This window comes from Schistocerca cancellata, chromosome 1 (assembly GCF_023864275.1).
Source record: "Schistocerca cancellata isolate TAMUIC-IGC-003103 chromosome 1, iqSchCanc2.1, whole genome shotgun sequence".
Lineage (NCBI taxonomy): Eukaryota > Metazoa > Arthropoda > Insecta > Orthoptera > Acrididae > Schistocerca > Schistocerca cancellata.
This window is the reverse complement of record NC_064626.1, coordinates 862,166,338-862,183,224: the sequence shown is the minus strand read 5'-3', so window position 1 is coordinate 862,183,224 and position 16,887 is coordinate 862,166,338. Positions and strand designations below refer to the sequence as shown.

The window sequence follows — 16,887 nt, the reverse complement described above, 5'->3', positions numbered from 1 at the left end:
ATGGTGATACGAGCGTAGCTAGGGGTAGCGGGAGACACAGGGACTGAACAATGGAATGGCCTGGGGAGTGTTGACGTGATCGGACGTGCGCAACTGTGCTCACGCAAAAGTGATTGTGCAACAGCGAAGAGGCGAATATCGTCGCCGTTTTTGGAGTAAAACGCGACGAATGGTTGTTGAAGCCGCCTCTATGCCACTGGGGCTGATTGTAAGAGTTCCTGTGCCCAGATTTTATGGCGGACGTGCAGTAGCTTATACGAGTGCTACAGCTCATAGTTCCAGCCGCCATTAAGGGCATGAGGCGTGAAGAGCTGCGTTAGCCACATGCATCTCACCACCAGCACCGACACGTCTACCCAAGGCAAGACTGCTTGCAATTGTTAAGTCGAACTTTGTATACATGTAAAAGGAGAATACCAGTTTTCTTTTATGCAAGTGCAGAGGACAGAATATAGTAATGAGTAAAATTACGACGCATGTTGTTCATTGTAAAGTGTAGTAACCTCAAACATAGTATAGTGAAATCAGACTGAGGCCACCATCGCCTCTTTCATTTACAATTCTTTTGGTTGTAGAATACTTTAGCGTATAAGAATGTTGAAAAGAGCAATGGTCACACCAGAATGAGTCGCCTATTTATAGTTACTTAAATTTTTCTGAGCAACCTTTCAAGTAAAGTCACTTAACTAATTCTGTATCAATGGTCCAAAGAGTAATATCCAAGATCATTAAATAAGTTGAAGGATAGAATTTTGTTAACCGAAGTTGCATAACCTGTCTTGGTAGTAATTACCAAGCCAACTCACAGAAATTGAGAGAGTATTTGCTTTGTAGAATCATCTAGAATGATCATAAATAGTAATATTCAGAATTAAGTTTAAATTCAACTCAAGCCATTTCACTTGAAACGAGCCCAAAAATTGATTTATTCTTTTGCTCCTTCAGAGCTGGCGACCGTAGTTATAAGTATTTTCAGGAGGATTCGACGGTAAGTCTGCTGCTCTCGTCGTGCTGATAGAATTATCCACTGCTGCTAGCAGTGGTGATTGGATACATAAGCTCACTGCCAAGTTAAGTGGGTCAGGTAGGCAGTGTTACCGTGTGAACTGTAGGGCACTGTAGGCCGTGGATCGAACCCGTTCAATCATCACAGCTCTTAGGGAAATAGTCCGGTCAGGTAAATACTGGCGAGTAATGGTCAAAAATGTATACGCAAGTGAATTTAGCAAGGTCCACGTAGCACCTAGTTAATGTGGTGCAATGGCGAGGGTAGGAGTGGTGTAAAAGTGAGCTGAGCTTGTGGCAGCTGTGCTGGATTCAAATATTAACTACGTGAATTCACTACTGCCCCTTACCATTGGGACTGAGCTATTTACAGTTAAAATACGTAGCAGTAAGCGCAAAGGCGTGACAGCTACAAGTCCGTATTGGTTTTATACATACGGAATTGGGAAGTGGGTCATTCCGTCAGTGGAGGGGGTTAAAACAACCGAGTCAGGGGAGAACATACCCCATTTACTGATGGAAAGATTCATCGGTTCGGTCGTAGGTGTTACAAAAAGGTACGGCCAAACTTTCAGGAAACATTCCTCACACACAAATAAAGAAAAGATGTTATGTGGACATGTGTCCGGAAACGCTTAGTTTCCATGTTAGAGCTCATTTTAGTTTCGTCAGTATGTGATCAAATTGTAAATTTTCACAATCAACATGTGTGGGCTGACGAGAATCCGCACGTAATTGTGCAATCACGTCATCAACACAGATTTTCTGTGAACGTTTGGGCAGGCATTGTTGGTGATGTCTTCATTGGGCCCCATGTTCTTCCACCTACACTCAATGGAGCACGTTATCATGATTTCATATGGGATACTCTACCTGTGCTGCTAGAACATGTGCCTTTACAAGTACGACACAACATGTGGTTCATGCACGATGGAGCTCCTGCACATTTCAGTCAAAGTGTTCGTACGCTTGTCAACAACAGATTCGGTGACCGATGGATTGGTAGAGGCGGACCAATTCCATGGCCTCCACGCTCTCCTGACCTCAACCCTCTTGACTTTCATTTATGGGGGCATTTGAAAGCTCTTGTCTACGCAACCCCGGTACCAAATGTAGAGACTCTTCGTGCTCGTATTGTGGACGGCTGTGATACAATACGCCATTCTCCAGGGCTGCATCAGCGCATCAGGGATTCCATGCGACGGAGGGTGGATGCATGTATCCTCGCTAACGGAGTATATTTTGAACATTTCCTGTAACAAAGTGTTTGAAGTCACGCTGGTACGTTCTGTTGCTGTGTGTTTCCATTCCATGATTAATGTGATTTGAAGAGAAGTAATAAAATGAGCTCTAACATGGAAAGTAAGCGTTTCCGGACACATGTCCACATAACATATTTTCTTTCTTCGTGTGTGAGGAATGTTTCCTGAAAGTTTGGCCGTACCTTTTTGTAACACCCTGTATATCTTGTCACCACCTTCACATTACTGCAACCTTTCGGTAGGACTTCAGATCGACGATGCCCTGTTTTACAACTAGCGTCAGCTTCCCACCAGTTTCTTTTGTCATCAACTGCAATCACGTGAAAAATGCCCCGACCCGCCACAGCGGTAACAAGCTCCTCTGGCCATGGCAGCACCCTCATTAGCATCATGCACTTAACTGTACCTGAGTGATCCCTATGATCACTTCTTTCATCAACAGATCTCATGCTTTCTATGCTGGCAATTGTCTTACCCAAATAAGCAAAGGTTACGGGTTTCTCAGAAAATAATATTCGCGAATGGCCATCTGGTCTCACCCGTTCTAAGATGTTGTTTACAACCTTGCTATTCGTGACCTGAACATTCAGAGTCACACTGACTTTTCCAAATTGTTGTCCATAGTCTGCCAACATCTCAACACGCCCCTGGCTATAAAAGATCTCTCCTGTACAAACCTCTCTCGTAATTCTCCCAGTGGACCACACATATACAAGATGGCACTCACTATTCGTTTGGCTCAAACAATCATGAAACACGGGATATAAAATTTGAAAAATTACTGAATGCTCTATCTTCAAAATACTGGCTTGGTTTTCCGAGGTAACAGAAAACTACAAAAGCTTGACTATTTCTCGAACGTCTTTGATTGTAATATCATCAGCAGCATGGAACGTCAGAAAAACTGTGTTGGATAATTTCTCAAAGTGGTGCCCCATACATGCACCAACACTCACTCTCATCCCATTGTTCACCCCACCTGTATTCTCATGAGAAGTGCCGCCCACTAACGCATTCAGCGTCATTTGTGTACCCCAATACTCAATCGTGAAACGGCCAAATTTAAACTCCGGGCAAATAACGGTTAATCTGACCCACGATAACAAGAACAAATTACTGGACACACGTACTTTAACACCAAACAAAAAATGACCAACTCTTTTCAAGTCTGTCAGTGTCACTAACAAACACGTAAGAAACTGACTGCAATCCAGTAAAAAGTACTAAACCAGACTGGATTGTATGTTAAAATCGACTGCGGAGCACAGCAACAGGAAAAGTTCTGAAATGTGCTCACCAAGTTAATTTCCTTTTGGTTGAACAGCGGGTGTTCCATGTGGTAACTGGTACACTAATTTCCCTTTTTTTTTTTTTTGCACCCTGTGACATGACGATTCCTTCGCCTAATGTACAGCCGCCCACTTCACTTCCTGTTCACACGCTCGTATAGGCACCGCGCCGATATCGTGCACTTGGCCACGTGCTGCTCTGAAGGCGCCTACTCAAGGGAGGCAAATGCACCATCTATCTCTACTTCAGTCGTAAACCTAATGTGGTCATGAATGCCATCCAGGTGTTTTAAGAATTCTCCCAGTTTCTCGCGCACTGCGCAACGACTCCCTCATCGTGGTTCCACCAGCTGATAAGAACACTGGATTCATCATTCTGAATAAAGGTGACTACGATGCTAAAATTCATTTGTTCTTGATGAGGTTACCTACCGGGAACTGCCACGGGACCCAGCGTCAAGAATAATGAACAAGACATCAGAGCTCCTAAAACATTCACCTTTGGAAGGGGCCATTATTAAGAAACCTCTCCAAAAATGGCTCTGAGCACTATGGGACTTAACATCTATGGTCATCAGTCCCCTAGAACTTAGAGCTACTTAAACCTAACTAACCTAAGGACATCACACAACACTCAGTCATCACGAAGCAGAGAAAATCCCTGCCCCCGCCGGGAATCGAACCCGGGAACCCGGGAAGCGAGAACGCTACCGCACGACCACGAGCTGCAGACGAAACCTCTCCCTCAGGTTCCGAGACCACCCACTATTTACACGTATGAGCTACCAAAGATCCACAAAATGACTGGTTAGTTGGTTGGTTTGGAGAGAAGGAGCCCAACTATAGGGTCATCAGTCCCTAATTCCACACTCAGACAGGTTGCGGAGTAAAACCGTTCCCCATAAGAGTCTGGGAAGTAAAAAATGCGGAATATTTACTTGGAAACACACTGAAACAGGAAACGAAAGAGGGAAGACAAAAGGGAAGAACGCGCCATAAAAGGAAAATAGCGATAGAAAATAGTAAAATAATGCAGCTAGAACTTAGAGCTACTTAAACCTAACTAACCTAAGGACATCACACAACACCCAGTCATCACGAAGCAGAGAAAATCCCTGCCCCCGCCGGGAATCGAACCCGGGAACCCGGGAAGCGAGAACGCTACCGCACGACCACGAGCTGCAGACGAAACCTCTCCCTCAGGTTCCGAGACCACCCACTATTTACACGTATGGGCTACCAAAGATCCACAAAATGACTGGTTAGTTGGTTGGCTTGGAGAGAAGGAGCCCAACTATAGGGTCATCAGTCCCTAATTCCACACTCAGACAGGTCGCGGAGTAAAACCGTTCCCCATAAGAGTCTGGGAAGTAAAAAATGCGGAATATTTACTTGGAAACACACTGAAACAGGAAACGAAAGAGGGAAGACAAAAGGGAAGAACGTGCCATAAAAGGAAAATAGCGATAGAAAATAGTAAAATAATGCAGCAGATGGCCTGGGCTGGCTGAACGCAAGAAGAAAAAAGGATGAACCAGCCACTCTGCAACACACTACAATCTCTAGCCGAAAAGATAAGGCTGCAGGAACACAGATAGGAAAAAGACGAACACCAAGGCGAACAAACAGCAAAGAAGGAGTGAGGAATAGTTAAAATGGACGGAGGGTGAAGGTCTGCGAGAGAAGACCAGATGCCCACCCTTAGATTGTGTGATAAAAACCCCCCTAAATGATGACTAACTAAGAACCTCAGCTGCCGACAGGTGTTGTTGATATACCTCGATGTGAACATCTGAAAATGTGTGCCCCGACCGGGACTCGAACGCGGGATCTCCTGCTTACATGGCAGACGCTCTATCCATCTGAGCCACCGAGGACACAGATGAATAGCGTGACTGCAGGGACTTATCCCTTGCATGCTTCCCGTGAGACTCACATTCCCAACTGTCCACAATTCTACATATGTAATGTACCTTATAGACATTTGCCCACCCACTCATTACTCGCGCACGCGTTGGCGATTCCCGTAAGAGTTTGAGCAACCTGTATTTATTCCAGGGAAAAGCTGCACGGTCATCAACAGTAACTGTCTTTTCCAGAACAAGTTACTGTCTACATATATACACAGATCAATCTTCGGCTGGTCGATCTTCAGAGTTGGTCTACCAGTAGCCTGTTTGACCAGCCTGTCAGCAAGTTCATTGTCCAGGATCGCGACATGTCCTGGGGCCCAAAAGAAGGACGCTGAACATCCACTGTTTCTGAGGGCATAAAGAGGCCCCAGGATAGTAGTTACCGAAGGATGGAGAGGGAAGCACTGGTCGAGAGCTTGTTAACCGCATGTGGGTTGCTGTGTGCACCATATCAAGAATTTCGACGATTTTATCAACTGAATTAAACATCTGCAACTTGAGCAATATGATATACGTAATGATCAGTTTGCATTTTGTTCCTTACTTATGCGTTTTATTGTCAAAGACTTCATAAATCTTCTCTCCCAGTTATTTGATAGTCCAACTGTGGGATTGTTGAAGTAGACGTTGACGTGATCGTATTTCCTATATAGCGGCCAATATTTCGACCAGTTGGACAGGTGGCGATGGGAAGTCCGTTAGCTCCAACCATAACCGACCTTTTTATGGAGAAATTTGAAGACAACGCTATGAACACAGCTCCAGATAAGCCAAGTTGATTTTATCGTTACGTCGACGACAGTTTATCACCTGGCCCCACAGACGTGAAAAACTGAGAGAATTCTTAGAACACCTGAATGATGTTCACGTCCACATTAGGTTTACGGTGGAAGTAGAGATACACGGTACATTGCCCATCCTTGATGTCCTCGTTCATCGGAAAACAATTCTAACTTCAACCACAGTGTGTACAGGAAACCTAGACACACGGATCGGCATCTGAACGCTCTTAGTCATCACCATCCAATACAAAAACGTGGCGTTCTGAACACCCTCGTCCACCGTGTTAAAGTCGCCTCAGTCTCTGAAAATCTGCCACTAGCACTAAGAAACCTCCGCAAAATTTTCCAGGCATCACAGGCTATTTCTGGTAGACATGCAGGAAAAATACTACCGAAGAAGAGAACAAGAAACATGCGTTTTTGCCTTTCTGTGGGACACTGTCTGGAAAGATAGTCAGCTTTTGTCGAAACACAATATCTCATCAGTGTTCAGGCCCACAGCAAAAATGCGACAGCTCATGAGGCCTGTAACGGACGATCTAGGGCTTACAGCGCCTGGAGTGTACAGAGTACCATGTCAGTGTGGCTGCTACTAGGCCGCCCAAACAGTACACACTGTGGAGCGACACAAGACGGAACACAAGAGGTGCTTATGCCTCTGCTATCCTCAAAAATCAGCCATGGTAGAACACGCTTTAGAAAATCGACACTTAATTTTATTCGATGGAACATGTCATTATGAGGACGAAAGGATTTTGAGATAACGTCATAAAAGAAGCGGAGGAAATAAAAGTATCTGAAAACACTATCAACAAGGACGGCGGTTTACAGCTCAACACAGCCTGGGACACAGCTATCGCGAGGATGAACTCGTGTAAAAATTGAAGAATTCTGACTGAACAGAATGTGTAGCTTGCTTTGTTTTCTGTTCAAACAGGGCATATAGCTTGTTCCACATACCTCGTGCACTCTCACATGCAACCAACAATACCATGACTTTTGCTTCTACAGTTCTAACGATAATCTGACTCGCTGCACGATCAGCTTAGTCCCAAGTTTTTAACGCAACATTAAACACATCTGTTTGTGCCGATGTTGCATCCGCTGGCAAACCCGCCGGTTTTTCTACGTCGCCAATACACACTTCGTATGCGCCGTCTGACGCACGTAATAAATTTCGTACTGCTGACTTCCAAATAGTCCAATTTTCAGCACCACACAGCTTCTCTATACCATAAAAATCCATTGCAGTCCCGTAAAACAGTTCAGATTTACAACCGCAAAAATTCCACAAGAGAAACATGCAGCAATCGTTCACGTACACACACTACTGGCCATTAAAATTGCTACACCAAGAAGAAATGCAGATGATAAACGGGCATTCATTGGACAAATTTATTATACTAGAACTGACATGTGATTACATTTTCACGCAGTTTGGGTGCATAGATCCGGAGAAATCAGTACCCAGAACAACCACCTCTGGCCGTAATAACGGCCTTGATACGCCTCGGCATTGAGACAAACAGAGCTTGGATGGCGTGTACAGGTACAGCTGCCCATGCAGCTTCATCACGATACCACATTTCATCATGAGTAGTAACTGGCGTATTGTGACGAGCCAGTTGCTCGGCCATTATTGACCAGACGTTTTCAATTGGTGGGAGATCTGGAGAATGTGCTGGCCGGGGCAACAGTCGAACATTTTCGGTAACCAGAAAGGTCCGTACAGGATCTGCAACATACGGTCGTGCATTATCCTGCTGAAATGTAGGGTTTCGCAGGGATTGAATGAAGGGTAGAGTCACGGGTCGTAACACATCTGAAATGTAACGTCCACTGTTCAATGTGCCGTCAATGCCAACAAGAGGTGACCGAGACGTGCAACCAATGGCAACCCATACCATCACGCCGGGTGATACGCCAGTATGGCGATGACGAATACACGCTTCCAATGTGCGTTCACCACGATGTTGCCAAACACGGATGCGACCATCATGATGCTGTAAACAGAACCTGGATTCATCTGAAAAAATGACGTTTTGCCGTTCGTGCACCCAGGTTCGTCGTTGAGTACACCATCGCAGGCGCACCTGTCTGTGATGCAGCGTCAAGGGTAACCGCAGCCATGGTCTCCGAACTGATAGTCCATGCTCCTGCAAACGTCGTCGAACTGTTCGTGCAGATGGTTGTCGTCTTGCAAACGTCCCCATCTGTTGACTCAGGGATCGAGACGTGGCTGCACGATCCGTTACAGCCATGCGGATAAGATGCCTGTCATTTCGACTGCTAGTGATACGAGGCCGTTGGGATCCAGCACGGCGTTCCATATTACCCTTCTGAACCCACCGATTCCACATTCTGCTAACAGTCATTGGATCTCTACCAAAGCGAGCAGCAACGTCGCGATACGATAAACCGCAATCGCGATAGGGTACAATCCGACCTTTATCAAAGTCGGAAAAATGATGGTACGCATTTTCCTCCTTACACGAGGCATCACAACAACGTTTCACCAGGCAACGCCGATCAACTGCTGTTTGTATATGAGAAGTGGGTTGGAAACGTTCCTCATATCAGCACGTTGTAGGTGTCGCCACCGGCGCTAACCTTGTGCGAATGCTCTGAAAATCTAATCATTTGCATATCACAGCATCTTCTTCCTATCGGTTAAATTTCGCGTCTGTAGCACGTCATCTTCGTGGTGTAGCAATTTTAATAGCCAGTAGTGTACAATACGAACCGCGCGTAGCACACTACACACGCTAACTCGTTTCTGGCGTCACGGAAAAAAACTGCAATACCCAATTGCTTTCTTGAATCGTGTACTGGGTCCATAACTTATTGCAGAAACTTCAAGAAAGAACTAACGGGCAGAACATAAAGCGTACGCACGACGTAGTTGCTATAACAAGACACATGTATTTTATTTTATGACAGCAACCAAAGACAGAGATATAGTACACAGCAGAGAGATTAATATAAACATTTCACTTCAACAGATGGTCATTGCTATATTAAAATAAGGTAAACCCAACAACAAACGTTAAAGTTTCGTTATATTGCCGTACTGAGTGTGAGGTACAAATTATTTGAGAGTCTGCTGCATAAAGGATTCAAGTACTTTCATGGACAATTAACACAAATTTTTTACTAAGGAAAAATCACCAAACAGCTGTATGTTTTCAAAAGTTGTTACTTTATTTACCCCACCAGTTTCGGGAATCGCATTAAAGCCATCTTCAGGCCCGTACGCGCTCCACGAATAGCGAATCAGATACATCAATGCATGTGTAGCCGCATGCATCCACAATCTGTAGTCAAGTCTTCGAAATACACACTCCACAAAAAATTCACTGAATCCAGGTACTGACGATTCCGAAAATATCCGGTTGTTTGCTTATTTTTCTTTGGCGAATATCTGAACGGCTGCTAATGGATCCACAGACTTACATAGAATTTGGCTCGCAGAACCAACTAATGACCTCTGCTGTATTTACTGAACTATCTGCAGATTATAATACCGTGTGGAGGTAGGGCGTTATTTATCGGCTGCTCCGTATAATACCACGCAGAAGAACAGCACAACTTCGTAACAATACGCTAACTGACAGACCATTCCAGGCAATTACAGATAATACCACTAGACCCTCAACAATGGCGTACCTCAAGCTACTATTTAGCTAGTATTTTGCTGATATGTCAGCAACACTGCTCAGGAAGTTTAGTTACGCTGCTGATTGGGTGACAGAAACACAGGACAAACATATCGACGTCGCCGACAATACACTGTATTATCAGAGGGCATAAGCAGAATGGGGTAATGCTTCCATAAATAGGGACTTTAACCAAACGTTAACAAAAGTGAATCCTCTTCTTTCACCTGAGTAATACCCTATGCAACGGTGAACTGCACATACTTCTCGATGGTAAATGTCTGACCCATAACAAACGGCCACGGTAACTTGAAGTTATACTTGAGAAAACGCATTCATTTAAACAGTATCTAACAAATACTGCAACTAAACTGAGTTCAAGAAACGATATTCTGCAAAAAAAAAAAAAAAAAAAAAGTGGCACAACGTAGGATTCTGCAGCTTCGACCATACAATCATCTGCCCTCGGCCTTGTCTACTCAGCAGCAGAATATTGCAGCCCTGTCTCGATAAACAACATCCGCACGAAGCTGGTAGACACGCGATTAAATAAAACAGTGATGACTGTGTTATTGGCACAATCAAATCCATTCCATTATTCTGCTTACCTTCTCTGAGCCGCATTCCACCACCTAAGTTGAGAAGGAAGAATAGTCTTCTCGAGGAATACAAGAAAAACTGCATCAACCAGCAGTTGCCAATTCATGAGGACATTCTTGCTGTCCAAATCAACAGATTCCGCTTCAGAAATTCCCCACTCAGTACAGCTAGCAATCTGGCGGACCGTAAGTTCAGTCTCCACGAACTTGGACGCAAGAGTGGTGTAATAAGACTCCACTAGAGCTCCAGATATTTCTCCAAGCCCACAAACCACGGGAACGTGATCTCCCTGGAGGACATGGATTACACTTTACAGGATTCAGACCAACCATGGGAGATGCTGTGACCTTCCTATACAGATGAAGAATGAATACCATTGCGGAGTGCGCCTGTGGCTTCCCAAGACAGGCTCTCAGAGACATTGTGGAAGAGTGCCCCAAAATTTGTACGCTGGAAACCCCTTGGAATTTTGGGAGACTACAGCTGATGTGATAAATTACACAAATAATATGTCTGTAAATTAAGTATGTACTATATTCGTGTTTTTGAACTGATCTCTAATTTCAGGACGATTAATAATAATGCCTGTGAGTGTGAAGCGGAGGAACAGACAGTCAGACATATTGTGGAGAACTGCCTGCTCCATCTTTTCATAGGTAGTCTCAAAGGCTTAGACAAAGTGACAGCGAGTACCATTATCTGATCATGAAATTTAAACGTTAACCTATGAAAATACTGTGTATGTATGTGTGTGTGTGTGCTCTCTAAAACCATACGATGATAATGATGCTCCTGTATTAGAGTACATCCTTTTCCTGTCACGGTACTGGACGAATGAACGCACAATCATTCTTAAAGTGCGTTTACACCTGTGCACCCTATGGCTAGTGACCGTGCGACAGTAGCCTGCCCCACGCGAAGTAGGTGCGCCCGAAGAGAACACAGGTGTGAATGGAATCACTCGCACGTAAATGTTGAGGAAGAGGCATGCAATCTACACGCGTGCCTCTACTTGCGTGTGGGGCAAGCACAGTCGTACAGCGGCAAGGTGCAAGGAACGCGCGAGTAAACGCACCGTAATATGTCAACAGAGACCGCTCAGTTTACCGAAATGTGGCAGCACACTCGCATACCACTGATAATATTGACCGGAATAGCTCAGGCTTATACCTTGATCCATCTCTAATAATCAGGACACATGTATCAAACGAAAACATAAAAACTGGAGAATGGGCAATTTGATTCTTCTATTCACTATTCTATTCTAGGATATACAATCAAGATCACGAATATCATTTGTTATATGGAGTGACTCCATTTTATTTTGAAAGGTTGGACGAGATGGAATGGGACTTCGAAACGCTGACAACGGATCATCTGAGGCATCCTATCCTCTCCCAGTTAGTGCACGCTGTTCGGCGCATCACAGCGGCCATAATCATTGGAAAAAATTGCTATGTCCAACATACATACAATTATCCTCAGCTGACCCTGAAAGAAAGTGGTGAGTATCTTATTTGCAAGTCTGTTTTTGTGAAATAAAGCGTAGTATTCTCATTAAGGTTTGCTGTCAAGAAACTCTCGTCTAAGGTAATGAGCACGTATATGGTAAGGCTGCGTTAGAGCTGACTATAGTGTCCTAATCAAACTAGACAGAAAACAACAAACATAGAATCATAGGAAGTGTTCAGATGAAAAGGTAGGAAACATACACCACTGGCCATTAAAATTGCTATACCAAGAAGAAATGCAGATGATAAACGGGTATTCATTGGACAAATATATTATACTAGAACTGACATGTGACTACATCTTCACGCAGTTTGGGTGCATAGATCCTGAGAAAGCAGTACCCAGAACAAACCACATCTGGCCGTAATAACGGCCTTGATACGCCTCGGCATTGAGTCAGACAGAGCTAGGATGGCGTGTACAGGTACAGCTGCCCATGCAGCTTCATCACGATACCACAGTTCATCAAGAGTAGTGACTGGCGTATTGTGACGAGCCAGTTGCTCGGCCACCATTGACCAAACGTTTTCAATTGGTAAGAGATCTCGAGAATGTGCTGGCCAGGGCAGCAGTCGAACATTTTCTGTATCCAGAAAGGCCCGTACAGGACCTGCAACATGCGGTCGTGCATTATCCTGCTGAAATGTAGGGTTTCGTAGGGATCGAATGAAGGGTAGAGCCACGGGTCGTAACACATCTGAAATGTAATGTCCACTGTTCAAAGTGCCGTCAATGCCAACAAGAGGTGACCGAGATGTGTAACCAATGGCACTCCATACCATCACGCCAGGTGATACGCCAGTATGGCGATGACGAATACACGCTTCCAATGTGCGTTCATCGCGATGTTGCCAAACACGGATGCGACCATCATGATGCTGTAAACAGAACCTGGATTCATCCGAAAAAATGACGTTTTGCCATTCGTGCATCCAGTTTCGTCGTTGAGTACACCATTGCAGGCGCTCCTGTCTGTGATGCAGCGTCAAGGGTAACCGCAGCCAAGGTCTCCGAGCTGATAGTACATGCTGCTGCAAACGTCGTCGAACTGTTCGTGCAGATGGTTGTCGTCTTGCAAACGTCCCCATCTGTTGACTCAGGGATCGAGACGTGGCTGCACGATCCGTTACAGCCATGCGGATAAGATGCCTGTCATCTCGACTGCTAGTGATACGAGGCCGTTGGGATCCAGCACGGCGTTCCGTATTACCCACCTGAACAAACCGACTCCTTATTTTGCTAACTGTCATTGGATCTCGACCAACGCGAGCAGCAATGTCGCGATACGATAAACCGCAATCGCGATACGCTACAATCCTACCTTTATCAAAGTAGGCAATGTGATGGTACGCATTTCTCCTCCTTACACGAGGCATCACAACAACGTTTCACTAGTCAACGCCGGTCAACTGCTGTTTGTGTATGAGAAATCGGTTGGAAACTTTCCTCATGTCAGCACGTTGTAGGTGTCACCACCGGCGCCAACCTTGTGTGAATGCTCTGAAAAGCTAATCATTTGCATATCACAGCATCTTCTTCCTGTCGGTTAAATTTCGCGTCTGTAGCACGTCATCTTCGTGGTGTAGCAATTGTAATGGCCAGTATTGTAATAACAACCAGATCGGGTGAAATTTGCATATGTTATTTTGGGATAACATAGTGCGACGTCTAGGGACGCGAATGTAGCGTTTGGGGTGGTTGTGCCAATGTGCTGGCGAATGATGCAGGGGAGAAGCAGCCAGTTGCGTGTTCAGTCCATTTCATGCGGCAGTGGATTTGAGAACTTCATGGCGCTCACGTTGCAAAATTCGACGATTGAGTAGAAGCTAGGTGTTATCAGATTTCTGACTGCGGAACAAGGTTAAACCGGCCGATTTTTCTCTTGGAATAATGGCCGCTTACAGGGGAGAATGTGTGACCGACAATTCAGTGACGAGGTGGTGTGTCCGTTTTCGTGAATTTCGTCGAGTGTTTGAGGGAAGACCCGAGATCAGGCCAGGTAAACAAGTTAATCATGGCCAAAGTCATCGACAATGTAGACGACCTAGAGAGAAGTGATCGGTTTTTCACATTGTGAAGTGTTGGCAGTGATGATGGGGGCTAGTGTTGGAACAGTGTGGACAACTGTGCACGACAGATTGGGCTACAAGAAGCTGTGCGCGCAGTGAGTTTCAAAGTAGCTCAACGAACTGCAAAAGGAACTGCATATGGGGCTGGCATTCAAACATCTGTTCCGGTATCATGAAGACCCCGCCTACCAGGAATGGGTCGTTGTCGGTGATGAGTGATGGTGCCATCATTTCGTGCCAGTGACAAAGCGGTACAGCATGCAATGGAAGGATGAGCCATGACTTCCCCCTGAAAAATTCAAAGGTGTGCCCTCAGCAGGCAAGGTGATGCTCACAATCTTTTTCAACGTCCGGGGTTTGATATCGAATTCCTGGGGCATGCAGACACGATTAACAAAGGCATGTACTGTGATACACTCTGTAGCCTACGCAAGTTCTTCAAGAGGAAACGGTCTGGGGCTGCTCACGAACGGAGTGAGTCAGCTCCACGATAACGCGCGTCCACGCGTCTCAAAATGGGTCAAATGGTTCAAATGGCTCTGAGCACTATGGGACTTAACATCTATGGTCATCAGTCCCCTAGAACTTAGAACTACTTAAACCTAACTAACCTAAGGACAGCACACAACACCCAGCCATCACGAGGCAGAGAAAATCCCTGACCCCGCCGGGAATCGAACCCGGGAACCCGGGCGTGGGAAGCGAGAACGCTATTGCACGACCACGAGATGCGGGCTCCACGCGTCTCAAAAGTCACACAAAGTGTAATGGCCGAGTCCAAATGGGAGGAGCTTGAGCTTCTGTCCCACAGCCCGGACATGTCACCCTGCGACTCCAATGTGTTTGGTCCGCTAAAAATAAAAGTACATCTCAAAGGGAAGTGCTTCGATTCGGACGACGAACGGAAGGGCATTGTGGAGGACTGGCTCCCGTCACAGCCACAGGACTTCTGGAAACAGGGAATCCTTCGGCTCGTGAAACGGTGGGATAGTTGCGTTCAGGCCTCTGGTGATTACTTTTGAATAAAGACTTCAATTATACACACAGTGTTGTTTCGCAGCTTTTCATCTGAACACCCCTCATAACAGCAATGACACCGGACGAAAAGAGCCATGTCTCCTGATAACTGGATTACACCTAAGGTTAATTACGCTTAATATTCGACACGGGCATTGTGGACAAGTTTCAATTGATGTCAGATAAGTACATCAGACAAAAAATTAGTCACCCCCCCCTCCACCAAGCAGAGATCATGCAAACACCCCAGTATGGCACACTGCTTCCATCCTTGGTTATGGCCTGAGTCCAGCGAGCAAGAGAGTGTACAAAGTTCCTCAAATATGCCATACCCAGATGAAGTCACTCATCAAACCCTACAGAGGTACCAGATTGCAGGGACGTTGGTTTCTACGTTTCACACGCAAGTCACACACATTTTTTATGAGATTAAGATTTAGCAGGCCAGCAAAGGGCGATAGGACGCCCAACTGGTCGTTAAGCCAGGAATGTACCCATGCTGCCCTGTGAACAAGGCTGGGGTCTTTGAAGATGGGAGTGTCTACAGCACACTCAACGTGAGGGCGTAGAAAAAGTGTGGAATTAAAAATTGCTACGTGATTTGTTGCAGTCTAGACTGCATCTTCGCAAAAGGTCTATGCGAAGCTTCTATAGGTGACGTTTCAAGACTCTAGCTCATTGTCGTTGTGACAATAGAGATAACGTAGAAATGTGCTGCCCGTTTCTCTCGGAATTTATGGAGTTGAATGCCCATCTGTAAATTTAGAGGAATCTCCTGGCACACATAAAAAAAAATTAAATGATTGTATGGAATTGTTGGCCTGGAGGTCCCATTCGGGTTCAGCCGCTAAGTGCAAGTCTTATTTGAGTCGGCGCCACATTGGGCCACTTGCGGTCGATGAGAAGTATGAAATGACAATGAGGACAACTCAACACCCAGGCCACCAGCAGAGAGAAATCTCCAACTCGGCCGGGAATCGAACCCGGGCCCAGTGCATAGGAGGCGAACACGTTACCACCCAGCTAAGCAGGCGGACGCTGGCACATATTGCCACAGAAGATACGAGGAACCACTACACAACGCCAATCCCAGCAGAAAGGACGCTATGAATCGAAAGAAGGCAAAAATAGACCCTGTTTCATATCAAGCAGTTTAACGTGGATTACAAATCATAGTGCAGTATGGTATATTTTGTTTTTTACTTATTTATGCTATTATATCACCTAGTAAAATTAGGGTGTTCATGCTCTTTCTTATATCTAAGCAGACATAGTACCAATGCATAGCACAATAACAACATAGTGATAATGCTAATAATAATAATAGATAGATAGATAGAATAATGAACAGGGGAGAGCCTTGTACCCCAAGCTTGCATGCAACTTCAGTCTTTTTTTTTTTTCACACCAAGGACAGGATATTTACAATACAGCAACAGAGATTAACAACATAGAAATGCTACGTAGGCTTAAGACAATAAAAGTAATTCTTTGCTTTTAAATGTGTATTAACATGAATTTTTGGGCCTAATTTCTTACCCAGAAAAATTACTTTTATTTGTATTTATTTGGATGTTCGGTTTATTAAGCCTAGGTCTGTGACTTGTTCACTTATGTTAAGCTATGCCTCAGGGTAAAACACCACGTATCTTAAGCCAAATACAACATTCTGAAGAATGATCTCTGTGATACAGCCTTTTAATAAACTGTTGTGTATTGTGATTCATTTGACAGGAAATAAGAAAAGCAGTGAAATGGTTAAATAATGGTAAAAAACATGCC

General features: G+C 44.9%; 1 protein-coding gene across 2 annotated transcripts in view; it reads left to right on the top strand.

Annotated features, from left to right (window-relative positions):
• The window catches only part of LOC126162490 (uncharacterized), a 194,986-nt gene that overhangs the window by 30,020 nt on the left and 148,079 nt on the right, over nt 1–16,887 (top strand). For both annotated transcript variants that reach the window (XM_049919043.1, XM_049919034.1), the window contains exon 3: nt 11,839–12,011. In XM_049919043.1, the coding sequence (XP_049775000.1) occupies nt 11,839–12,011 (173 nt within the window). The remainder of the gene's footprint in view (nt 1–11,838; nt 12,012–16,887) is intronic.